This window comes from Puma concolor, chromosome C2 (assembly GCF_028749965.1).
Source record: "Puma concolor isolate L17-30 chromosome C2, mPumCon1.1.hap2, whole genome shotgun sequence".
Taxonomy (NCBI): Eukaryota; Metazoa; Chordata; class Mammalia; order Carnivora; family Felidae; genus Puma; species Puma concolor.
The window spans coordinates 128,293,810-128,321,727 of record NC_141675.1 but is presented as its reverse complement, the minus strand read 5'-3'; the positions used below and the strand labels follow the sequence as shown (position 1 = coordinate 128,321,727).

The 27,918-nt window shown below is 36.8% G+C and overlaps 1 protein-coding gene across 9 annotated transcripts in view; it reads right to left on the bottom strand.

Annotated features, from left to right (window-relative positions):
- Nucleotides 1–27,918, bottom strand: part of ROBO1 (roundabout guidance receptor 1) — a 1,149,709-nt gene that overhangs the window by 49,748 nt on the left and 1,072,043 nt on the right. For all 9 annotated transcript variants that reach the window (XM_086675711.1, XM_086675709.1, XM_086675710.1 and 6 more), the window contains 9 exons: nt 22,119–22,324; nt 20,267–20,348; nt 19,928–20,096; nt 19,660–19,826; nt 13,856–13,977; nt 12,688–12,919; nt 11,609–11,730; nt 8,430–8,601; nt 3,800–3,997 (listed from right to left, as the gene is read on the bottom strand). In XM_086675711.1, coding sequence (XP_086531837.1) covers nt 3,800–3,997; nt 8,430–8,601; nt 11,609–11,730; nt 12,688–12,919; nt 13,856–13,977; nt 19,660–19,826; nt 19,928–20,096; nt 20,267–20,348; nt 22,119–22,324 — 1,470 coding nt within the window. The remainder of the gene's footprint in view (nt 1–3,799; nt 3,998–8,429; nt 8,602–11,608; nt 11,731–12,687; nt 12,920–13,855; nt 13,978–19,659; nt 19,827–19,927; nt 20,097–20,266; nt 20,349–22,118; nt 22,325–27,918) is intronic.

Sequence of the window (27,918 nt, the reverse complement as noted above, 5' to 3'; positions counted from 1 at the left end):
GGACAGAAGGAGGGAGGGAGGGAGAGAGGGAGGGAAGGAAGGAAGGAGGGAGGGAGGGAGGGAGGGAGGAAGGAGAGAGGAAGGGAGGAAAGGAAGGAAGGAGGGAGGGAGGGAGGGAAGGGAGGGAAGGGAGGAAGGAGAGAGGGAGGGAGGGAGGGAAGGAAGGAATGAGGGGGGAAGGAAGGAAGGAAGGAGGGAGGAGGGAGGGAAGGAAGGAAAAGGGAAGGAAGAGAAAGAAGGAACAAAGAGAAAGAAATGAGGAAGAGAGGGAAGAAAGAAGGCAAGAGCAAACTGAAACAAAGAGAACCATAAAACTGAACTGCCAAGAAATGCCTGACACCTTATCACGTAAACAGTGTAATACTATGTTTTTATCATTGTGGAAATTTGTGAATGGGAAAAAAATGGGGAGTTTTAAACTTTAATTTCTCTATTCTAGTTCACATGTAGAAGCCTTCTCCGAGTAGGCTGAGCAGTTTTTAAACGTCACCCCAGAAGCTAACAACACAACAATCGCCCCACTGAAAGCCTTCGCTCTCTCTGCAGTTATGAATCTTCATCTCGTCAATAATGCCTGAAGTTCAACCTCAGACCTCAAAAGTGGCAGCCTTGCCTCCCCCACTTTTCCCACCTCCTCCCAAATGCTGGGTGTTGGATAACACCACTAGTGTTTCCATGTCATTTCCTGGAGGGAGGGGGCTGCCTCATTTCCCAAGCTCTTCGCATTAATCGAAAGTAAACACTGACCTGGCAAAGACAGCAAGGGAACCTACGCTGCTTTCTTGAAGACTAAAGTTTGTGTCTGAGAAATCCTTAAGTCACACAAACTAGAATATCGATTCCTTATCGTGGATCATCAAGTTGCCAAAAAATGTATTTTCCACTTCACATATGAATGTCTCCCAGAAATTTACTTTGGGATTAGAGCCTTTGGGGCTGCTAACTGTTAACGCTGGGGCATGCCACACAATTGTCACTTTTCACCAAACCGTTTTATCTCTGAGCACACTAGAAGGAACAAAAACGAAACCCTCAATGCCGTGTACCCAATTTACACACTGGCCTTCGTTTGGAGCACAGCCGCGGTCTCCCGGGCTGTGTTTTCTTTCAGTTAGGTCTTTTCAGAAAGTCAATGTAATTTAGCTACAATCAAAAATTCAGAGTCATAGCAACAAGTCTTCATAATAATAATAATAATAATAATAATAATAAAAGGTACATTGGAAAGTGAAGCTATTCAAGTGCCTGAGCATTAATTTGCAGTCATAAGGACATAGCGACAATATGAAAGCTCCTTGTCTGTACTCTTAGCTAACTGCCAACCCAGTTAAAGGAACTGAAGGAGAGATGAAAAGAAGTCCATCTAAGTGAAATTTTTATAGCCTGTACCCCAAAAAACAACTTAATTTTCAAAGCCTCTGATAATACAATAATCTCTTTTTACCCAGTGATGCTGGTGCACCGTGTGAATGCATGTGGAAAAGGGACATGGCATGTTCCAGCATAGGGTTTATCTACAGATAAATGGGGGCAGGGGGTGTTTAAAAATGCTCACTGTCACCCAAAGTCACACTCTGGCTTGATGGTTTATAGGGCAATAGGTTCTTTCATGTCTATTTCTTTGAAATGCTTCATCTCGTTTTTTCTTTTAATTACTGGCATTGTTTTGGCAGAGACAATTTAAGGTTTCAGGATGCACTTTTTTTTTTTTTTTTTGAATTGCATGGAAACAGAATTATGAAAAAGTGCCAACAAGGCAAAATGGGAAAGCTGAATCGAATGCTCACCAATTACATTTGTAATTATGTTCTATGATTTCTGCTTTAACACAAGCTAGTTAAAAGGACAATGATATTAGTTTAATAGGTTTTGCACAAAGAGCACATAGGCATCTGCCAGCATGCTTAAAGTACATTAGTGGAAGAAGAGAAATTTCAGAGAGGAAATGGGTTTCATGTCACATATTTAGATTTCAAGACAATACAGAGCATTCAATTGTTATGACTGTACAGCTACAGCACCTTATGGCACTAAGAAGTACAAGATTCCCGGAGAATTCAAGAGAGTCCTCATCTGTGCGTTAATTAAATCACTTATCCTCTTCGAGCTGGATTTCAAAACACAGCTCCCAACAGCCCTGCCCCTTCCCTGCCCCACGACACAGGGACACCCGCAAGCCCCTTCTCGGCATTGCCATTTAGTCAAAGGTTTTATATGGTGACACATGTGAGGGACATTGTCCTGCTTTGTATACATAATGAGCGCCAGCTCCCTTTGCAGTAACCTCCAAGCCCTCATTTTCCATTTCACAGGCAGGGATACTGACATTTTGCTTCATCTCTAGACAGAGTACATATCTGAAAAAAAAACACATTTTTAAGGATGGTAATGCTGCAGCAAGTGTACCTACATAGAATGCTGCACACCCACAGGCAGGAGGCACATTAATTTATGTTTGCAGCACGGTGATGAAGTTGTGTGCACTCTTTCTTGCCAGGATCCCTTGTGACTGAGAGCACTAATATTTTAGACTGCTTCTCCAGGCTGTTTTATAAGTGTACGGGGACCGTCAAGAGAACTTCTCATTGAGAAAAGTTCTAGCTAGCACCACAAATTCTGACTTTGCCTATAACTGATTAGAGAAAGGGCTTAGCCAAGACACTTAGGAAATGTTCCCTTCAAAAATTCTGTTGACGGTTTTCTAAAGGGTGGTGATGGTGGGGGGAGGGGATGTGTTTATCGGTAATTCCCTTTAAATTTGCAGCAAAGCAAAAGTGTTGTCTTAGATCTGCATAGAAGCCCTATGACTAGGGTGAATGTGTCACGTGTCATATAAACCAGGGCAGTTTTAAGAGCAAAAAAGGAGCAGTATAAATAATTTAGTTGGACTAAAGACATAAATTGGGCCTCTCCCCAGATAGCCAGAACCTTCACTCACACTACCTATAGCCCATATCAGAGGCCCAGAGTTGATTAATATATTTGTTGGGAAGGTGAGGGCAGGGAGGATTATTTGCCTGAGAAGGTTCACAAATCTTATCAAAGAATAAAAAATACAAATCACCAATGTACAGACTTCAAAGGCATGTATGGCGAAGGTGTCTGAAAATTCTTGGTGTACTCAGTTCATCCATACAATTGTAACTAACAGCAGCCAGGTAAACTCTTTCTTCTAAAACTATCAACACATTTGTAACGAAATCCCCACCGCTAATTAACGGCATATCGATATTCAACTCCCCAACTTTAAATACAGCAATAAAAAAAATAAAATAAACACTCCTCTCTGCAAATGGAGGCACATCATTTAGCTGGGCATTCCATGTTCAGTAAGAAATAGCTATCTGATAGACCATCAGAAAGAATCATAAAATAATTAGTTTACAAATAATCTCTTCAGCTTCACGAAAACAACAGCACTCCGTTTAAGCTCAGTGCAGAGCTTGTATTTATAATTCCTGGGACAACGAGGCTAAAACATTTCTTCAAGAATGTAAAACCATGGAGTAACTCCCCCAAAGCACAGGAGACGGTATAACAAACAAGGGTGGACCTACCTTGGTGAAATCTATTTTAAAGGAATTGAGCCTGAAACGGATAAACCCTTGTTGGAAGTGCTGCTAATCAAGAGGAGTCAACGGGTGGAGATGACAATACAATAAAAGCACTTTTGAAAATCTTTCTATATGAAAATAATTTACTACAGGAGATATATAGTCATGAATATTCTGGGGTCACAGATTAAAATCAGGAGTTACACAAACATATAACAAAATGGAAAACGTAGGGAAGGTAGTACCTTTTCTGATACCCGCGTAAGTACTAGTCAGCCCGTTTCTCTTCTTGCGGTGTCGATAGAGCCAGATGCTAAACACCATGAGGATGATCCAGCAGGCTGCCCCGATTCCGGCAATGAACGCTGGCTGCTTCACCACATCGGAGATCTGCTGAGCAAGGCTGACCTGGTCTTCAGGCGACACAGGGTTTCCATGAGAATCTGAAATGCCATCTTTGGATTAATGTGGGTTTAAAAGTCAATGAGACAATGAATGAATACTCATCTAAGGTGGTTATCATTATTTTGTCAATTTTTGAACAGTAATTTCTGTCTTTTCTTCTGTGACATCCACCTCTGTTAATTAAAAAAGTCCAGGAGATTGTCAGCAAAATTATATTCACTTTATCTTCATACAAAACACATGATACGGTAATTTTACGGACTATATTTAAAAACAAAGACAATGGTGCACAATTTCTATTTTTTACTCCAGAAAACTCTGCAGCTTATTGCTTAGATGAACTTTCACCGGTTACTGCTGAGATAAATACAAAACTATAAATCTAAAAAGTGAAATATGTCACCAATAGTATATAAATAAGGAGTATCAAATAAGTTGTATAAAAAAGATATAAACTGTCTCAGACTTCTATAGGTTTTAAAATATTAACAAATAAAAGGCTATTTCCTCTTCTTAAGGTCTATATTGAAAAAAACAGTGTATACTTTCCTTGTCCCTATACCCCGATTGTATAGGCTATTATTTTCAGACTCTAAAATGTCTTATAAACACGTTATTTGGGCCTATGTTCAAAGGGTCTATAAAATTTAGTTTAATGTAAAACCAAAGAAAAATTAAGATAATCTTACCACTGAAATAACTATGAATAATATTCCTATTTTTTAAAAGTAATCTCTATACCCAACATGGGGCTTGACCTCACAACCCCGAGATCAAGAGTCGGATGGTCTACTGAATGAACGAACCATGTGTCCCACAGTTTTTTTTTTTTCCAAGTCATCTCTTTCTTTTTAAAATAATAGCCGTGATCAACAACAGATATAAGAACATTAAATATGGACAAGAACTATCAAGTGTTACCAAGCCAAAAAGGTTTGTGTTTTGTTATCTCAATTCAAGAATTTGAAATCCATGGGATTGATGGCTATTCAAATGTACTTAGTTTTGCATTCATGTTTAAACACACCACGATTCGTTGTCTAAGCCCACCATTCTGTCAAGTCACACAGAGCAGTTAGCAGAGCCTATGGAGAACTGGACGTGCTGTGCTGTCATCAGAGCCATACCCTACTTCATGGGCTCTGACTTCATGGCAACACCAAGGTGGCCCAGTGGGCAGAATTCCCACCAGTGTCTGTAGTTTTAATGTTCCTCCCCCACAACATCTGGTGAAACAAGAAGGGTTTGTCCATTTCATCAGGGCTGGTGCTTTCTTACAGTCTGAAAATGTTCTGGTAATGAACCTGTTTTAAAATAGAAACATTTTGGGGCGCCTGGGTGGCTCAGTCAGTTGAGCGGCCGACTTCGGCTCAGGTCACGATCTCGCAGTCCGTGAGTTCGAGCCCCGTGTTGGGCTCTGGGCTGACAGCTCAGAGCCTGGAGCCTGTTTCAGATTCTGTGTCTCCCTCTCTCTGACCCTCCCCTGTTCGTGCTCTGTCTCACCCTGTCTCAAAAATAAATAAACGTTAAAAAAAATAAATAAAATAGAAACATTCGCTCTAGTCCAAAATTCCACCCCCCCCTTTTTTTTCAGAAAAATAACTACGATAGCTTATTATCTAGGAATAACATTTCTCCAACAGAAAAAAAAAATCTAGAGATGATTTTTTTCTTAGTAGATGATATTATGTCCCAATAAGACATTGGTTAGACAAATAAGCAGCATTCGGTGGCTAAGGAAACAGTCTTGTGAAAGTGCCACCCCTTTCTATGTAAAATGGTAGCTACATTGCTACTCACAGGTGTGTGTGCGTGTGTGTGTGTATGTGTGTGTGTGTGTGTGTGTGTGTGTGTGGTGTTATTATTATTTTTTTTTACCTTTTTTTTGAACAGAATCCCAGATTTTATTCTGTGGAGGGTCAAGCCGGAAAAGCCTATTTTTATAAATTCTCTCAGTTACCTGCTTTCAACAGTTTGTTGACTGAATGTTTCATTTCATGTTCCAGGCTCTTTTATCTACAGTTATCGTAAAAGCACTTCATCCTCTGCGAGTTCACCAAGCAGACCTATTCTTTTTTTTTTTTTTTTTCCTGATACACTTTTTATATCTACTAAGTTTATAGATTTCATGGCTATTTGTGCAAGGTTAAGTTGGGTAGCTTCAGATTTTAAGGAGACAGCTAAGAGAGGTTCCATGCAAGCGACCAGATGGGCTTAAGAGAATAAAGTGTGGTGTGACTAATGAATTAAAACGGCCACTCTGTATCTCAGTCTTTGTCTCACTGCAGCTGAGGCTATATTAAGATATGGAAAACTGGAACACATTTATAATTTCAAGAAAACCAATTTGACCCTCAAATCCCTTGATTTAAATCTTAAATAAATAAAATTACACATGGCCCTTTCCCAATTCAGCTCTGAAAACACAGGACTAAAATCACATGTTACAAAAGTAGGTAAGTGACATCAACAATGTATAAGGTCATCACGGTGTAACTTATAATATCAATTTTAATAAGTTAGTACTGACACTTCATAAAAGTGGGCAAGTGAGTAAAAGGTCTATACTGAGACTGTTTTTCCCTTATCTCACCTAAAATTGTATCAAGTAATTCTCTTAGTTTCCTGTATTACTTGGAATTTTGTAATAGATGATGCTGAAATAAATCATGAAACTATTTCCACCTAAAGGTTGCACACGTAATCACTGTTTAAAAAGATAATTCCCAACTCGAATTCTGGTCCATGGCTCTGGCGGATGTAGCAAGCTCCCCTCTGAAGGTTGGAATGTTATTTCCATAGCATAGAGTTTTCGGGAGGTAGCTCCCTCACCAGTGGCTTCATTTTGTGGTGTTCCCATTCATCTATTTGGAATCATGTGACTTGAGTCCTGGGCAGGAGGCATGCACTATTTCTAGATCTGCACCATTAAATCCTCCCCTACACTATGTGTTTCTTTTTCCTTCTGCTGGCCTTGGGTCAACCTTGGAAGCTCCACGTTAAATAAAGCTAAGCCTCATCAGCCCCTGACCCTCCATGTCTACATGGAACAGGGTCCTACCCCACACTTACTGAACTTCAGGTGGACTTTATTGTGTTATACCACAGGACTTCGGCAAGGACATCTACTAGAGAAGATAGCATTGTCTTAACAACGGAACAATGATAGCAGTTTCCAAATTGAATGTAAAGCTTATACAACACAGTTTATTCAAAGCCAAATGTTTTTTAATTTTGTTTTGAAATAATGTCTTGAATGTCATCAATTATCATCCAAATGCAAAAATACTACGCACTTATCTGTGAAGTATAAAAAATGCATATATCTGATCCTTGTCCATAATTTAGAAATGGACATAAAATCTTACTAATGCTTAACTTGGGATCTGAAATGAACAGACACAATGTTGACTGGGCTCTCAGCATCTTTTGTAATTTAAATGTAGCCTCTTAATATTGACACTTTTCTTTTCCCTTTCCATTTATAGTTGTATTTGTTGCTGTTTTGTTATTATTTGCTTTACATTTTTCTAGTAACCATTTACTAATTTGTATTTTGTATTCATGCGACATTGACTACAGGAGAGTGTTGTTACAATGCTTCTCTGTTAAGTTTTCTTTTTTTCTTTTAATTCATCTAACCACTTTTGAAGCACATATTGTATTTAACTATCTAAGTAATTACCATATAACCATATTCACATTCTCTTTGACATTTGAATCTATCTTTTGTTATAAAAAGCAATTAACATTTTAAACAGACACCAAAAACGGGGTGCCTGGGTGGCTTGAGCCCAGGCTGCCTTGGCTGAGCATTTGGCTCTTGATCTCATAGTCTGTGGGATCGTGCCCCTCATCAGGCTCTGCACTGACAGTGTGGAGCCTGTTAGGGATTCTCTTTCTCTCCCTCTCTCTGCCTCTTCCCCACTCTCTCCTATCTCTTTCTCTCTCAATATAAATAACAACTTAAAAAAAAAAAAAACAGACACCAAAATGGTAAATATAAGTTGCATATTGCTTAAACTTCTAATACCTAGTGTAACTTTTTCATGGGAATTTATTTTTTTCATCCAAATCACTATAAATTCCATGAATGTTCAGACTGTCTTTCTTACCCACTGAGGTATCCTTGGTTCTCAATTAATAGTATTTGTTGAATAGACCAAAAAAGAAAAGAAAAGGATAGAATTAGGATGACAATGAATGCTGACAGCCTTTGCTTAAAATACAATTTAAAATGTGTGCTCGGCTAAGTTTTAGTTGTGATATATATTATATACATTTATGTAATCATAATATTATATTGTCTGTTCTATATGTACATAATTATATACTTGTATATATTTTTCTGCAATTATGAAATATATTGTTGTAGCTCTATTTCCAGCAAACCAACCAACCAACAAAAAACAAAGGCAGGACAATGGAAACAGCGACAGACTGTCAAAGCGGATCTGTACTGGCACTCACCTAACTGGATGAACTGTGGCTCACTCTTCACCCCAGCCCCGGCCCCAGTGCTGGCTGCCACCTCTATGCTGTACCGGATCCCAGGAACCAGAGAAGGGATGACCACAGAAAAGGTGGAACCATCTACTGTCTTGTTTATATGATATCTAGTTTCATTGCCCAGACACCAAACCTTTAAGAAGAGAACAAGGAATGTTAAGCTGGTAAGCTATTTAAGTGAACGCAAAGATCAGCATAGCATTTCAGTTTTAGACCTAGACCAAGTTCAGACTCATCATGAACCTAATATAGGATGCTGCAAAAGTCATTTTTCCCTAGGATCTAGTTCTGAGAGGCCTCTCCCCGTCAAACCTCAGGTTAGCAGTACCTTCAAAACCTCTCTAAATTGTCTCATATACTTTGAAAGGATTATAATGGGAAAGTCTATACATTTTTGCTCAAAGACACAGGTTCTTATTATCAGTCCAAATCGACAGGGTGTTTTTTTCTTTTTAAACACCTAGAAATTATTTGCCAAAAAGGCTTTGCAAAAAGCTGTGTATATCCAGATAAAGATCAATAACTTAATCTAAAGTACCTTTGTATAAATATGGCTATTTATAACAAAACTGGACAGGGGTACCTGGTTGACTCAATTACTACAACATGTGACTCTTGGTCTCTGGGTCCCAAGTTTGAGCCCCATGTTCGGTGTAGAGTTATAGAGTTTAGTGAAAAGTAAATAAATAAAACTGGATACAAGGAGAAAGGGTCTTCCTAGGAGTCTACTCAGCCTGTGGTGTGTGAGTCTTTGATAACATATATGAGACAATGAAAAATAACAACACATATTTGAAGGAAAAATATTCTCCCAATAAGAAAATTAGTGTATAGCTCAATAACTTTGATAAGGATATTTGTGACGGGAAATTATTTTAAGGAAATTAAGATATCTGAACTACACAGTAATCCTTAATTTAAATTTCACTAAAGGATTATTTAATCAGAGTGACCCTCAGCAATGCTCAAGAAGTAGGATATGGTGCATGACAGCATTTGGACTCAGTTGCCATAAGAAAATGGTCCATGGAGTAGTAAAACACACTCTCTATTCTTTACGATGTCCTCGAGCAAGATGTAGGATTAGTTTCAAGTAGCCTATTGTCTAAACTGTAAGACGGAATGGGATTTAAAATAAACCCAAGAAAGAGTACCAGTGTCTCCTATCATGTAGGCAACCACCATTTATTTTTTTCTTTGGAGGTTAACATTATTTTAATATCGTTTCAATGCATAACACCAACAAATGGTCAGACTCTATACCAGGATCTGACCATTTGGAAATAAAGACTCCTTTGTGATTTTTTCCTCCCCCAATTACATTACACAGCTGAACCAAAGCCACAAACTGATTTTGTACCAGTCAATCAGGTTTTCAAAGGCATTTTATTATTTTAAATTGACCATGAAGTTAAGTGAAATCCACCCTTTTGCATTTCTTCTGGAGAGAAATGAGCTTTGGCTCTTAGGGGAAAATGCCTACATTACACAATTTTACTTGAGAGCTGAGACATCACCTCATTTTAAATCCTTAATAATCTCTATAACAGTTCATTTTTCTGGACTGAACCATAGCATCCTGTCACTCCCCAGTATTGAGATAACCTTGATATTCATGAGAAAACACTTACATCGTAGAGACGAGTACCTTTTAATGACTCAATTACACTAGAAGATCTAATTTGAAATATCTTAGAACATTTGAGGGGCATTCACAGCACTATTTTAAATACTATAAAATGTCACCCTTTAAAAATATATGCAAATTTCATAAAGAGGTTTTCAGTTTGTTTTTAAAAATCATTTTAAGAAAATATTAGACCTAAATTAAGCTCAGTATATCTAGTTGTTTTACAAACCAATTTGCTACTCAAAAGAACACTGATGGTCTTTATTTGGGTCTTACCAAGTATGCACATTAGAATCACCTTGGAAAGATCTACCAAAATACATATGCAAGTGCCCTATCAGACCCACTGAATCAGAATCTCTCAGAATGGTGGTCAGGTACCTATACTTGGAAAATGAGTCCACAAGTGATTCTGATGTTAGTATGCAATTGCCTGTAGAAGATAAATGTGTTCACCTTTTTGACATCATTTTCCTATCAATGGACACAGACTAAAATATTCACATATGTGAGATAAACTCGTATCACAGTTTAGATAGTAACTAGAAAAATACTCAGGTATCACGGGAATACAAAGCAGTATCTGCGGAAATACATGTTTTGCAGTTGAAATTCTTCTAGTATGTAATATGTTTACACATATGTTGGAAAAAAAGACCTGTGAAAGCTATTTTCTATTGAGATTCCCCTGATTCAATCAATCACTTCTTCATTTACCATGGATCATTAAGCCTTTCCTATAATATAGATTCATTGATAGGCTACATCTCATGACCCTAAATTAGTTTTTATTGTACCCTGTCATGCTTGAAAATATTTGCTCAAAATCTATGTAAGACTCTTAAATTTAATGACTAAAGCCAATGACTTCACAGGTAAAAATAATTTTCAGAATATTAGATTAAGCCACTTGACATCTTATATTTTTAAAATTCATTTAAACATACATAAATTTATAACTGAATCTCCTCTGAGACAGGACATTTTCCTTTGAAACTAAAACACAGTTTATAGAAAAAAAATTTTGTGCACCTTAAAATAAGTTTTCCAACTTAGCTCCAAAGTTCTAAAATTTCAAATATGTTGAAAAAAACATAAAGCAAACCATGTTTAATAGAATTTGACTCATAGGTAATTCATGGGGCAACCAAATCCTGCAAAATATATTCAAGGTATTTTTTAAGGTTAAAAAAATTACTTTTTTATTAGCATTCATACTTGCTGTTTGTGTGAAATTACATGGACCTATAGATTTTGTGACCATATAGATTACTTCTTTTAAATTAACTGTTTCTTCAAATGGCTGAAGAAAGAATTATTCCACAATTACTGAACAGGAAAGTATTTTTCAAATAATTTTACATGTTGCTCCATTGACCAGCAGATGGCGCCAAATATCCACAATTTAAACAAGCTTTTTCTGTGTGTGTGTTTTTTGTGGGTTTTTTTTTTTTTTTTTTTTGGTAGGGGGAGAAGGGTGTCCATCAGTAAATTACTATATATGTATTACCTTATACTCTTGGACCATTCCGTTTTGAGTGTCTTCTGGAGGCGCCTGCCAACTAACAAGAATTGCAGTTCCATTTCCATCATTCTTTGACACAGTTACACTTTGGGGTGGGGCACTGGGTGCTATTAAATTATTTTAAAAAGTAGGTTATGAATATATTAGAGAACACTGGAAGCAGACACAACATTTAAAGTCAAGTAGTAACTATATAAAATCTATGTCAATATATGCATATGTCTCATCCAAGTCTGAATCGTCCCAAATGATTTAAGTGTCTCCTCAATATTGCTAACTCTTTAGCTATTGAGAATTTTCCATAACCAAAGTTACATAGATTATCTCCACAAAATATGCCAGGAAAATTCTTGTTTCTCCTACCCTATAACCTTAGTCTCATGTTCTCCTTACAAACATTCCAAAGTATAAAGTATACATTAATCACCCATGACATTAACTATATCCTTATCATGTATGTAATAAAAGTAATAAACACATTTTACAGAAAATTCTGGTTTTATTAAAGAATATGTTTGTGACATTTAACCTTTCTGTAAATAAGGGTTTAAAATTCCAGTTATAGAGTAGCCTATCGTACTGGTTTTTCTAGAGCTGAGCGGTTTCCATAGACATGAGGCATAAGCATAAAATACTAACCTCAGAGAGTCCTGGGAAAACCAAGTCAATACTCACCTTATTTATAAATCATTACTCAAAGTAACATTCAATCAGTGAATGGAAAATAATTAATGGGAAGTCAAGCACATTGAGAACAAGTTTATCTTTAAATGTGAGTTTTAGTTCTGAACAATTGAGTATGTCCTATATATGCCATTAAGTAACACACAGTTCAGTTCACATTTGCACATTTTTACAGAAGCCACTATTAAAGCAAGTCATATGTTACGGAATTTTGGTCTTCAGAAGCTCTAACTGAACAAATTCTATTAGCAAAATATAATGTTCAATATCAAGACAGTTAATAATTAGTGTCAGTATTAACATTAACATTTCTTCAATTAAGTTAATAAAAACCTAACAAATATATTGCAGAGCACAGTAATCACACATTTCATACTTGCCTTCTTCTAAGGTCTTTGCGAACTTAATTTCACTATCTGCTCCTTGAAATTCATTAAAAAAAGGACGAGCCTTAATTTCATAGTTGACTCCCTTTTTGAGATCAGGGATAACCACGCTATTTTTGGTTGGGGTCCTCACTTCAAAAACTAACCACTCCGATTCACCATGGTTGGCTCCTGATGGCCGATAAAGAATTTTATATCCTTGAATATACTGAGATTGTTGGTCCACCTATTAAAAGGACAAATAAAAATGTAACCATTTATATCTTTTTATTGGTTTATTTAAAAATTATGAAAATTAAATGTGACAAAATGCAAAAAATTCTATCTGGCTTCACTTTATAGTTTTCTAGTTTATATAAGATAGAATACTAAAAATGAATCACTATCATTTATAATGTATTCACTTTTCAGCTTAATATATTAATATTAGATATTAATTTTTATGGTTTGTACAGAAACGTTAGGCATCATGACAGTTCTGTGATAGACATCTAGAGATATGTCAGGACCAAAAGGATGAGAAAATGTGTTTCACCACTTTCTAATTTCAAACATTTACTTAATACTACCTAGAAATATTTCTAAGTTAAAAAAAAATATGTGGTAATGATCCTATCACAAGTTATATATTTATAATTAATATTCTGTGTTTCTTTTCTTTGAGAATGATAAAGTTTACTATTACAGTATAATAGAAAATACAACATGACACTTTTTTTTTTTGTTTAAAGCCAGTGCACAGCTACTATAATAAACAATACTTACATTATAAAGTTGTCATTGGTGGAAAAGTGGTCAACTATATGTGTGTGTGGGGGTGTGTATATATATATATATATATATGTAACTATATATATAACTATATATATAACTATATATATCTAACTATATATATATAACTATATATATGTAAGTATATATATATAACTATATATGTAACTATATATATAAAAGTATACACATGTAACTATATATATAACTATATATAACTATATATATAAAACTACATATAACTATATATATATAACTATATATATATATATATATATATATATATATATAGTTATAAGCAATCTGTTCCGCAAATACATTTTTTTCATATAATGATCCCCCAGGAGTCATCTTATGAAAACCGAAATCAAATATTGCAACAATGACTCACTGTCCAGTGTACTTCGATTGAAGAGGAAGAAAGGATCGTGGGGTTGTGCAGGTGCAGTACAACATTTCCCAATTCTCTCTGGACCTGCTTGTGATCTACTCCCTGACTTGTTGGGGGAACATCTGCAACAATCCAAGAAGATTGTGTTACATCCTCCACAATGTAACTGACTTGAATGAAAACATAGTGAAACAATCCTTTCATGCATGGCAACTCTCAGAAAAGAAGAATCATTCCAACTGTGAAGTTAACCCCTTATTCAGAAGAACATAGGAACAGCTTGCCGTTTTCATTAGCAAGTAGATGATGGGAGGGAGGGAGGGAGGGAGGGAGGAAGAGAGAGAGAGAGAGAGAGAGGGAGAACAGCAGAGGACAAGTAGAAAGCAAGAAAGAGCAGGAAGCAAAAATAACTATGACACAAAGCAGCATCTGAAGGCGCTTCCTACCATGTAATGATGGCTTTCTTGCCAAGCATGAGAGTTGGTGCAATCCCTCTGAATTTGTTACAAAATTCTTTAAAAAAATTTTTTTTTTCAACGTTTATTTATTTTTGGGACAGAGAGAGACAGAGCATGAACGGGGGAGGGGCAGAGAGAGCGGGAGACACAGACTCGGAAACAGGCTCCAGGCTCTGAGCCATCAGCCCAGAGCCTGACGCGGGGCTCGAACTCACGGACCGCGAGATCGTGACCTGGCTGAAGTCCGACGCTTAACCGACTGCGCCACCCAGGCGCCCCGAAAATTCTACAGTAATCTTGTGTATGCAAGAAAGGATCCAGAAATTGCAAGAGTGGATGAGAAATGAAAAGAATGGAAATGTGGAAGTACAAAGCAAGCACAAAAAGAAAATAGACACCTCACATCTTATACGATGAATTTAGATATCCTCCCCAAAAAGATACATGGTAAGTTATTAGTACCTACAATGGCGGATAGAGAAGCCACCAGTGGAATGGAATGGAATAAAATGAAATAGAGTAGAGTAGAGTAGAGAAGAGAAGAAAAGAGAAGAGAGAAGAGAGAAGAAGAAGAAGAAGAAGAAGAAGAAGAAGAAGAAGAAGAAGAAAGAAAGAAAGAAAGAAAGAAAGAAAGAAAGAAAGAAAAAGAAAAGAACAAAATAAATCTGATGAGGAAAGAGCACTTAACATCTATTTAACTGATGGTTTGCTTTGGTTCATTTATTGTATCACTGTACAGAAGGTTTAATAAAAAGTTCTCAATCTCAAGAACACCAAAATTTAAGAAAGGAGACCTCAAACAAAGTAAGAATTAAACTACTACAAGTGTTCATTTATGTTGCACTTTATTTTTCCCCAAAAAGGAGGGGCTTTGTTCAAGTTACTAAAGTCTCTACTCAATAAAAATTGCCCATTTCTCAAAAGGTTTTCCAAATACATATATTTTGCTTTGATTATAATAATAAAAGGGAATACAGGAATAAAAGGAATACAAAAAATAAATAATTTTTTGTGGCCAGAATTCTTTTTCTCATAGTATTATATGTTGGCATATACATTCCAGAATATTGACTATCCCATAAACAACAGAAATGATAATTTTAGTTTTCCAAATTTTAGTTTCAGTCTTTAAAGAGCTTACTCTCAACAAGAAGCAAAAGATATGTATATTAAGAATGAGGCTGTCCAGTATTACACTGTATGTTAACTAACTAGAATTTAAATTAAACCTTGAAATGACAAAAAAATGAGGTTGCCAAGGTCTGATGGACTCCATGGAAGGTAAGCGAACAGAAGACAGATCGAGAGTGCTATTTCACACTCTTAGATACAATACTCTTGACTGTACATATATTGGGCCTATCAATTAAGCTTATAAAGAAGCAAGATGAGAAAAACAATGGAGATAATATTGGCTTCTCATACTTTATCATCACTTACAAATATCTTTGGCTAACACTGGCCCTCAGGCAACTAATTATCACAGCGTTCAGATGAAAAGCACTTGTCTGTCACCCTTCCATCTCAGGACCTCTCTCTTCCCTTTGGGTTTCTATTGCTCCCATGACTTCAACTACCTTCTATCTCTAGGGTAAGAGTGAAGTCCTGGGAATAAGACAGACTTGGGTTTGCACCCCAACTCAGCAACTGATCAGCCATTTCACTATTTTTCTGTTTTCTCACATGTTAAATGGCACTACCGATGGTGTGGACATCTGAGGACGGCTGGGAGAACTGAATTTCGTTAAGTCATATGAAGTCCTCGTCTTGAAGGCAGGTATTGGGTTAATCTGTGTGAACCCAGAACGCCTAGCACGGAGCCATACATACAGAATGTGCTTAACAAACATTGGGTGAGTTAAAGGGAATTACTTTATGAAAAACACATCATTATGTCAGCTTCTAAACACGGTCCTCTCATATGTAAGCTTCTATCGTCAGGTGTTTTTGAATTGATCCTGTTACTGTTCTTGCTTGTCCTCTTTCTCCTCTTGGGAAAAAAAAGAAAAGGATTATAATGTAAAAGGTCCTTCCGAACATTCAGAACTAAACTGGGAGGAAATTTTGGATTGTAATTCTATCCAGTTGCTTCCCAAGTGTTGGAATTTATACACAGTCTCTGAAGAGAGACGACCCAGGCCCCGCTTCATTATTTACAATGACTGAGTTCTTATTATCTATACCATACCCATGCTGTACATGCTGTGTCGCTGGACCTATTCTTCAAAGATAGGGCTCAGAATACTATGCAAACAGGACACATGGATGAAGCACAGTGGTTACAGGAGCAGCAAGCCCAGCATGCCAGCAACGGCCCACACACCCACTACTCGCCCGCGACTCACGGCATCTTCCTTGCAGCATCAAATCCTGTTTTGGGGAAGAGACATCTCGATAGCTGTGTGACAAGGCTCTAAGCCCGGCTGTGAAACGGGTCTACCTGAGTCCTGAACTGGAAACTAGGCCTTGTACCTTTAACTGCGACCCAACTCCTTCATAGGAATCCCTCTTTGGGGAAGACGTATTTTTGCAGCCATGTTACTGAAATGGCTACAGACACTATGACTGTTCTCTTAGGAATCAATTTCCAACCAATAGCAGCCTAACCTTCAGCTGGGCTTCAGGGCATCTCAAACACAGTCCAAGAACTAGACAACGAAACCTTCCGCAATGTTCCGTCTACTCCTTGGACTTGTTTTGGCAGCCCCACCAAGTATCCTCACTGTCCTCCTCTTAAAAGTCTACCTGAAAACGTAGCGCTCAAGAGGAGCACATCATTCCATTCATAATCTGACCAGTTCAGGGTAAAGGGAGGAGATGACTTGATCCAGACGTAGTTCTGCTAATGCCAGCTAAGACTACGTGTGTTCTTTTGGCAAATACAACACTCAATTGGTCAGAGGTGTTTTAACGGACTTCAAAACACTGAACTCTGTCTGCCCCCACCACCCTGACACACATGTTCTCCCCCTTTAGGCCTGGGGTCCTCAGTTTGCCTTTCTACAGCTAACGTTTAAAACGTTAAGTTTTAAATTTGCTCCATTAATCTTAATCTTGTCAGTGCTGACTCATCACTTCAGTCTGTTGAGATATATTTAATTCTGATGCTCTCATTCTGCAATCTCGTCTTTCTCAGTGTTATGGCATCTGCAAAGGTTATCAACTTCCTTTATTTTTAGTCCAGACAGTGAAAGAAACACAAGTCCAGTAACAAATTCCTATGGTGTAAAACAGAAATGAGATCTGAGTCTTGGATGCTCATAAGCTGATGAATCCTTGTCCAAACCTGTGGAGTACGGATTTTAGCTGCATGTTTTAGGTGAGGAAGCTGAAGTTCAGGAGAAACTAACTGGCTCAGGGCTGCAGAGCTAACAGGTTCAGGAGATGAGACAGAGACTCCTGATTTCAAAACCGTATGCCTACCTCACTGTACCTCCAGTCTTCCCACTGACAGGGGTTCATCCCACTTACGTTGCTCCACTAAGTCAGTTAAAATGTAAAAAGGTTTAAGTTAATTTTCAGATTAAACGTTAATTGCCACATCATTTACAAATAAGGACGTTTATTACAAGACAATTCACAGGAGTAGGTCATTGAGTAGCAGTCAGTCAAAACTTTCACTTAGAGGAGTCTCCTAGGTAGAGACCCGTGTACTGGGGACAGAAATTTAAATTCACTTTACAGCTGTCAAAGGGTCTGCATTCTTTATAAATGTGTATCTAATATTGAAAACCTCAAACTGCATTAAGGCAAGATCCAAGAGTCCTAGCGTTCCTGATGAGGTGAATCATCAGAGCAAATATAGGCATTTGGGTGTGTTGGACTCATACAGCAAGAGACAAATGTGGGCACGTTCTGCAACTCCATTTGCTTTCTCCGTAAATTCTGGAACAAAAGGTCCCTCAACAGAGATTCCTTATATACTCATTAGAAAAGACAAAACATGCAAAATGGTTGGCAGACCCTCTCTAAAATCAGGAAAAAGTAGTTCAAGTCTTCCAATTTTGTGTGCACAACTTGTTTCTACCACTTTAAGTAAGTGACATTTTTTCCTTTGAAAAGGTACAACTCAAGATTGAGACATCACGATTCCTCTGTCTGTTGAGAAAATAACTGTCTATTTCTTTTTTTTTTTTTTAATTTTTTTTTCAACGTTTATTTATTTTTGGGACAGAGAGAGACAGAGCATGAACGGGCAAGGGGCAGAGAGAGAGGGAGACACAGAATCGGAAACAGGCTCCAGGCTCTTAGCCATCAGCCCAGAGCCCGACGCGGGGCTCGAACTCACGGACCGCGAGATCGTGACCTGGCTGAAGTCGGACGCTTAACCGACTGCGCCACCCAGGTGCCCCAATAACTGTCTATTTCTAATCACTACCATCTAGAATCATCTTTCTTTTTTAATATAAGGATAACCATACTTTAATTACGATGACAATATATCTTTTAAAAAGTTAAAGCTTGATTCAAATCATCTTTTTATTCATCATGTAAATTTTACTCTTCTTAAAGCTTTAAAATAACAAGTGGAGTGTGGTGGTGGATAGGAGATAGCCTGCTGAAAGCTAAACACAATTTTTATTCAAAAAAGATAGTAAAAAGCAGTACATCTAGAATGTGGCCCAAGTAAGCAGATTTCTAATTTCAAATGTTTTTTAGAAGTAGCTTCTACATATTCATTTTCCTTTTATCTGTTTCTTTAACCCAGCTTTGACCAAATGTACATGACATCATTTAAAAGTTTAATATATCACAGCTCATATAATTGACAATGAAAGACAGGCCAGGCAATGCACAGACCTAAATTATTTTTCCCCATGCTTTATAGGAGGTTGACTGCACAGCTGAATTAAGAACAAATTCAAGTTTATCTTCCAAATCTCTCTTAAACTTGCCTGATATTCCACAAAATATTACTTGACTAACGTTGTGATATTCAAAACTCATCCAGAAATTCATGAGCGCTAATCTCAACACAGGTGAAATTGACTCAATCTTAAACACAATTATTATGTGATTAAGATTTTACACCCACATATAACCATATCTAAAAATCAAGAAATCAAATATAATACAAAAATACATAGTATTTTTATCTCATTAGATTATGATTCTATAAAATGGGAAACCCTGCTCTTTCTTATCAATCTCATCTTGGAGTATGTGGTACAGAAAACAATAAAGTTTGCAGACAACGTGTTTGTGTATTAAAAATTAATTGAGCAACTCGAAGAACAGATCTATATTATGTATGCAATTGTAGCATTATGCAGTACAAATTACTGGCTTATAAAATTACATCTAAGGACAAGTAGGTGTCACAAGGTTGAGTAAATCAGTATTTACCTTGCGTTTTCACTGGATCTGATATCTGGCTTGGATCACTAATTCCATATGCATTTGCTGCTCTCACAAGGAAAAGGTAAATTGCATTAGGTTTTAGTCCTTTAATGGCGAATGTTTCCGCTTTCACATTCTCTGCTACAGTCTGCCAGCTGCTACCAGATGCGTGGCTGAGGAAAGATACACAAGTTAGAACATGCATATTTAATGGTAAACCAAAAAAACAAAACAAAACAAAAAGACCAACTAGGAAACATCATCTTTACTCTACCTGAAGGCTTCTATAATGTAAGATGTTGGAGTTGCACCTGAATTCAAATTTGGTTGCCATGACAAGGTTACCGTATTTCTGCTGACATCTGTAACTTCAGGTTTTGAGGGGGCACTAGGGATTAAATTTGGGTCAGTGGGTCTTGGAGGCTGAACTGGAACTCCAAATTCTAATCAAAGGGCAAAAGAGGACAGATGTTTACACATACACAGATAAGCATGTAAAGGTAGCTTACACAATTATATACCTCTTCAGGCATCAGAACATCCACTTTGTCCATCTGCCAGTAAATAAACAACCTCCTTTTACGCTTTAAGGCAAAAATGCTGTCTAATTTACCTTGGACTTCAATGTAAGCACTCCATGTTGCCTCACCACTGGGGGTTGATGCAATGCAGGTGTACCGACCTGTGTCACCCAGCTGAGAAGACAGAAAATAAATATTTGGAACAATCGAGAGCTCAATGGGCTGCAAAAGCAATGATAGGTTTGTATATGTCCCATGAATATGGATAACTACATTAAAATTCAATAACTAGAAACTTCCTCTTAATTGAATATATTTTTACTGAATGTAAAGGAAAATATTACATGAATACAGAAAATAAGATTTTATATGGTTATTTTAATTGTATAACAAAAATATAATGTGTAATTGCTTTACCTTATCACTATTTTCAGTGTTAGGGACAATAAACAATGAGGTATTCAAATTCAGTGCATTAATTTTAATTACTAAATTATATCTTCATATTCAATGTCACGTGGTAATCCTCATAAAGTTTAGCCAATGACTATTCTTGCTATTTCATATTTTATTAGAGTTACATCCATGTGTCTATCTGAGATAAACATATAGAAAAAGGATAAACACAAAATGATTTCTTCTCAAAGTATTCACTCTTTTTTCCCATTTTATTTTTTTCAACCTGTGACTGAAGGCAATTTTAATAAGTATAAGGTCAAACCTCAGCTGGAATGAATGGTCTCTTTCCCTTCTCAAGACTGAATGCCAGAAAACAAACCGGGGTCACATCTTCAGCTTTAAAATGATCACTAGTAGGGGTGCCTGGGTGGCTCAGTTGGTTAAGCATCCAACTTCGGCTCAGGTCACGGTCCATGGGTTCAAGCCCCATGTTGGGATCCGTGCTGACAGCTCAGAGCCTGAAGCCTGATTCGGATTCTGTGTCTCCCTCTCTTTCTGCCCCTCCCCTGCTCATGCTCTGTCTCTGTCTCTCAAAAATAAATAAACATTAAAAAATTTTTAAAAAATTATCACTAGCATAACGAACCCATACACCTTTGCTTAATTAAGGTAGTAACTCTATCTTCGAGTAACATTTGATAAAGGAAGAATGTTGCCATCTTGCTCTGGTAACTGCAGGAACAAAACTGCAATCGTCCTCACAAAGAAGTACAACATATTAACTTTCATGGCATGTAATATGAACTCTCATGCTCATCCAAAACTCCCAAGAAGCCACCCACAACAGGCAATAAAGCGAGTGAAATTTATGTTTATTGCTGTCAAAGCTGTTCTTTCATATGCCTTGTGAGCTTGTCTGATCTTGACCTAAAAGAAAAGGCAAAATCAAAACAAAACAACACAGTCCTGAAAGAACAGGTAGGGAGGTGTGATGCCCTGGGAAGGTAAATCCCTAAATTGTTCTCATAGACTTGTGGGCTTTTCATCATTTCACATTCTGACTTGAAATGTGCACTCAGTGTGGACACCTGCTACATAGTTTTTGTTTGCATGTATAGTGTTCTGTCTTTGCAAAATGTGGAGCCAAATATTCACAGAGAAGAACCGTTCATGGACATTGTAGGTAAATGGTACTGGAGAAATATCTTTGAAAAATCCTTTATGGAATGACTGCATTATACCACTATCTGGAAGGCATTTTTTCTCCCACAAGTTCCTGTCTATTTTCTTCAACACGTCTCAAAAATATTTTTTCTCCTTAAAACAAACAAACAAACAAAAACTACCCCTTACATTACTTGCTATGAGCTAAGTTTTGAATCAAATCATGTTAAATATATAAAAGAATAAAGCATCAATTAAACATATATTAGTATTATTATTCAGCATTTCATTGGTTCTAAAACGTGAGACTTCAGCACCAGTTGCTGGAGGCAAAAACCAAAGTGGATCAAACGGGAAACGCAGGGGGTCATTTTAAGTTACCTTAGCATATCGGATCTGCAGCACTCCTGTCTCCAGCTGTTTGATTCGAGAATCTTGGGTTGAAACAAGCACTCCATCCTTTCTCCAAAGAATCGTGGGTGCTGGACTGCCTGTGGCCACACAGCTGAGCACTAAAGTACCATCCACGGCCACAGTCTGATTCACAGGACCTTGTCGAATGACCGGGGGAGGCCGGTCTGCAATCACTGCCAGAAGAAACAGGAAATGGATTTCTACAACTGGAAGCAATTTTCTAATCATCCAAGCAACAGCAATTGCTCTAGGCTTTGAAACAAACTAATTAAACAAGTAATTAAAGTAGGAGCCATGCATTATTCAGAATGCATTTATATGATGCTTTGGTTCAGGACATAAAAATGAGATACAATGCACTCCTTTCCAATGACCCACAACTGCCTGAGCATGCTACTCTGTCAAGGGACCTCTTTCACTTAAGAGTCTGAGGAAGAAATAAGAATTGTGGACGGTGAAGTATATGTATAGTGGTGAAAAGTGGAATGCTGTACTTTTTAGACATTAAAATATGTAAAAATAAGACACAACAAATAACCACCTACCCCAAGGAAACTAATGAGACAATATTTTCATAAATGAACTAAAGTCAGCTTGCTATCTGATAACTGTTTTGTGCCCAATGTAAAAAACTATGGCATCATACCAGCATGTCTGACAATTTTGGATTCAAATAAGTGCTTTAGACTTTCATGACTTACAAGTCAATACGCCTGATCTCTACCTTGGAATTCTATTAACAGAATACATGGGTAAAAATTTCCTAAACCTAATGAATACATAAAAAACTGAAAAAGTGCCCAAAATCCATTGTTAGTAGGCTAATCCAAAAATATAACTCAAGCCAATCCCCTAACCTAAAAATACCGTACTTTCATCCTGGAATTACCAGGGCCTGAAAAACACTTTTGCAAATTCTATCACCTTGTAGTTTTAATGTACTATGGAAGGAAACAATGGAAGCATTTTCATAGTAAAAAAAAAAAATGTTCTTATTATATGAAAAACTAAAAACTTTATCTCAGGTAAGGAAGCCATTATTTAGGGGAAAAATCAGAAACAACGGCAGACTAACTAGAATAGCTTGCATTAGAGAGATGTTCTCAGTTCTCATCCCCTGATTAGTCAATTCAGGCGAAACTCCATAGATGGTGTTTTTCATTATGACTGAAACCTAAAAACTAGGTGTAAGAAATTTTTGTCATTAACAAGCTATAGATTCTGAATATTAGCTAAACATTTTTAAGTCACAAATACATAAAACACAGTTTTAAGAAGTCTCCTGATTAAAAGCAACTGGTTGCCAGAGTAACCAAATTTTGCATGCAAGAATTTGCCAAGCTGGATGCGTCATGTTCAAAGTTCTATGCACCAAAGAGTTTCACAAGCTGGAGCCACACGTCACTTTGTTCTTCATTTACCATGCAATAATTATTAGTTTTGTGCATTCAATTTAAGCAAAAACAAGAAAGCAAGAGAGTGAAATCAGCGACTGCCTTTTCACTCCACCCTTGTGGTTCTCTACCAGCCTTGATTACTGGTATGAAATTTGCTAATATCAGGGAGGCGTGTTTGCAGGCTGGAGTTTGTAACCAGGCAGGAGTGTTTCAGGGACTCCACAGATGAAAAATGTAAGTCAGTTAATTCCTTTGTTTAGAACTGTTTCATCTTTGCAACATTTTCTGCTGAGATTGGCTGAAATCAAATTAGAGGCCCCTCCTGATAAGTATGAAAAAAGAATGAAAGTGTTTTATTGCATTGGGTTTCATAAGATTCTACCACCTGTGTTCCCTTGATTATAAGAATGAATGAATATTTATTTCTAGACATTAATTAAATTAGTAGCAGTGTTTCTTTATTACTGATTATAATTAAATCCAGTAGTCTTGTTATATTTAGAAATAATCCAATATCTGGGGGGTTATTCAGTTTCCTGTATCTTTATAGTTCTTCAGTGTTTGTATCATTTTTAGCATCATTCATACCTTCCATCCTATCCCAACCCAGTCTAATGATGCTGTTTCTCTGTCATTTATTTCTTCCTGGTTTATACTGGGTAGTTTACAAAAATAAAGCAAGAGAAGAGGAGTGTAGTTAATTATCAGCTCCATCTGTCATGTGTCTTTGGGCAGCTTCCTTAAATTCTCTAAGCCTCCCTTTTTGTTTGTTTGTTTGTTTGATCTGTGGAAGATAATAACATTCTAGCCAGCTCAGGGGATTGCTATGAAGATTTAAATGGAATAACAGATATGAAGAAGCTGTGCTAATTGCAAAAAGCTAGAAACATATATGGATTATGATACTGCCATTTGCCCTTTTCTGTAAAAACCTGATAGATAGGTAAATCAGAGCTGAAGGAGTTCATTAAAGCAATTTCACATTTTTAGGTAGAAAAAATGAAATACTCTGTGTTGTCACAGAGTAGAATAAAATATTGATGACACCTATGTTTCATTTCATCTCATCTATCATTTATGTAAACATAAATTTACACAAACTGAAGAGTGTAGTCCATTTCTTTAAAAAAATATTTATTTATTTTGAGAGGGAGAGAGAGAGTGCAAACAGGGCAGGGGCAGAAAGAGAAGGGGAGAGAGAATCCCAAGGAGGCTACCTGCTGTTGGTGAGGAGCCCAACTGGGGCTCCATGTCACAAAACATTAGATCATGACCTGAGCAGAAATCAAGAGTCAGACACCTAACAGACTGAGCCACCCAGGTGCGCCCCTATAGTGAGGTCCATTTCTGAGTCAAACCTCAAATTAAGGCTCTAATATTTTACACTGGTATTATTAGAATGAATTATCAATATTAAAATGAATTTTAAGGAGTGAATAAATGCATCTTAGAGGAATATGTAGCCCTAAAATGAAAATGTTCCGTAACCGTGCTATCCAACACAAAAGCCAACAGCATCCATGGATCCCAATCATCTGAGTGCAGCTAGAGTAAACGAGGAACTAGACGTGTAATTTTATTTAGCTTTAAGTAATTGAAATTCCAATTTAAATAATCTCATGTGGCAGCTGGCTACCATACTGAACAGTACAAACTTTTGTTGTTTTTTCTCTTTTAATTTTTTTTTCAACATTTATTTATTTTGGGGACAGAGAGAGACAGAGCATGAATGGGGGAGGGGCAGAGAGAGAGGGAGACACAGAATCGGAAACAGGCTCCAGGCTCTGGGGCATCAGCCCAGAGCCCGACGCGGGGCTCGAACTCACGGACCGCGAGATTGTGACCTGGCTGAAGTCGGACGCTTAACCAACTGTGCCACCCAGGCGCCCCCAAACTTTTGTTTTAAGTCTCAGTTCTGCTACTTAGTATCTGTATGATCGGGGCCTACCTTTCACCAGTCTCTGCCTCCATTCCCTGATCTGTAAAATGAGATGTCAGATTTGAAATTGTTGATATGCGAAAAGATGGTAGCATTAGTGCCTGGCACAAAGGAAGCACTGAATAACTGTAACTTATTATTAATGAGCATCAGTATGGTGGTGATCGTGGTGAGAATACTGCTGGTATAGGCAGTGTCACAGGTGGTATAGCCCTGTTCCAGCAGAGTTTATCAAAGCTATCTTTTCCACACATTCATGAAAAATATAAAGGTCCTAAACAAATGAGACTATGTCATCAGAAGAACGATTTGGTTACTTCAAAAGCGATGATCATAAAGACTATGTTAATACATGTAAATACATTTATAAAATAATTTTAAGGGAACAAATTACAAAAATGGTTTTTCTATTGACTGGTTTGAGTATGAAAAGCTCATATTTACATACCAACAAACATTGGTTTGCAAACATATCTTACAATACTTACGAGTTAGGGAACTGAAACTTGTCCACATCAAATAGTAATTGTCAGGTATCTCTTTTTTGAATAAAAGTGAACCCTCATTTCTCTGCATACCAGTAACTTTTGAAAGATGAATGCAAGTTATTTTTTTTTAATTTTATACATCATTTGGCAGCCATTAACTAATTTTCTTGCATTCTACTAATCAAGGAAAGAAACATTTTCAATTAAATAGGTGATATGGATTTCTATGTTCCTAAGTCAAATGCCATTTGGGGCAGAGGCCACAGCTATAGAGAAGCAGCATTTTAAAGACAGCTGCTAGTCCACCAAATTCTGTGCCTCCTGTTTTACTCTGCCTTTGTCTTTGTTCTTTTTGCAAACAATAAAGATCAAGAAGCTACATTCAAATAGCATCCAGAAAGTATTCTGCCTACTAGCTCTCCTCTTGATTGGATTTATGCAAATACTGATGTTGCCAGCACTCACAATAGTAATAGTTTACCTGTGAAGAACAAGTCCATCCTTGTTGTGTGTGCAATATCAATGAATTCCAAAATAAAGAAAACAAAACTAAAAATACAGTACCACCACAAAGCGCACACAAAGCCACCTTAAATCTTCCCCGAGAATGTAAAACGAATTAGTATATTTAGTGTTAGGTTTTTGTTTTGTGTTAGTTTAGCAAAAATTGCTAGCCTTGATCTATTTTCATAAAGGTAGCAATTTATGATAATGTCATGTCAGATGGCATGTAGAAAGCTTTGCTTTCAATTATCAATGAGAATAGTAAGAAATACTTGAAAGTATCTTACCATAGGTTTCTCTGGCCATTTTTCATGTACACCTGTATATACAAGTTGCTTCTACACATAAAGTTGAAATATTAAATTTTTGTGCAATTCTGCATTGTACTTCTACATACTGATTATATCGATCATTATCAAATTCATTACCACCTTCATAACCATCATCTAATAGCTTTAATGTATGTAAGAAACCGTACAAACATTTTAGGTCATTCTAACTCACTGGAGCCAGTACATATATACTATGCATCACAGACAGGGGTAAGAGTTGGGGCTTTGGAATGAGATAATCATAACCTTGAATTCTGACTTAACCAAGAGTTAGCTGTTCATTCTATCCATGTTTCATCCATTCATTCAAAAATTATATATTGAGTATGTATTATGTGCCAGACTTTGGTAGTATGATACTGAGTATATATTTATTGGACAGACATGGGTCCTGCTCTCATAGAACTTAATTTCTAATGAAGAATACAAAAAAATAAATATAGAATGCAGGAAGGTATAGGATGTGATCTTTGTATAGATGACAGGGTGAAGAATGCTCATGTTTGAGGAGTTAGGGAATGCTTCTTGAAGTAAGTGAAATTTCAAGCCAGTAGAAACAACATATGCAGAAGTCTTCAGATAAAAGAAATACATAGGAAACACAATAAAATCAGGGCATGTGAGCAGATACAGTATTCACAGCTGAGGCTGCAGATAAATTGTAAAGCATATGAACTAATATAAACTTTATCCTGAGAGTACTAAGAAACAAATTAATCAGATTAATGTGTTAAAAATATCCTCCAGAATTTTTTTTTAATTTCAAAATGCTATCTTTAAAATCTTAGCTAACATTACACTTACTTCTCCTCTGAGGTTAGGATCAAGAAAAATATTTCCACTATCACCAATTCTATTCATTATATTGTAGAGCACAGACAATGCAGGACAAGTAAGAGAAATAGAAAGTATAAGTATTGGAAAGAAGAAGTAAACCTGTTTGATTTGCAGTTGACACAGTTTTGTTCATAGAAATTTCAAAATAAGCTACATATAAACTATTATATATGAGTGTATTTAGAAAGTTGCTGGATACAGGGTTAACATACAAAGAATCAATTGCACATCTTGCCTCAAACAATACAATAATGAAATTTATATGCATAT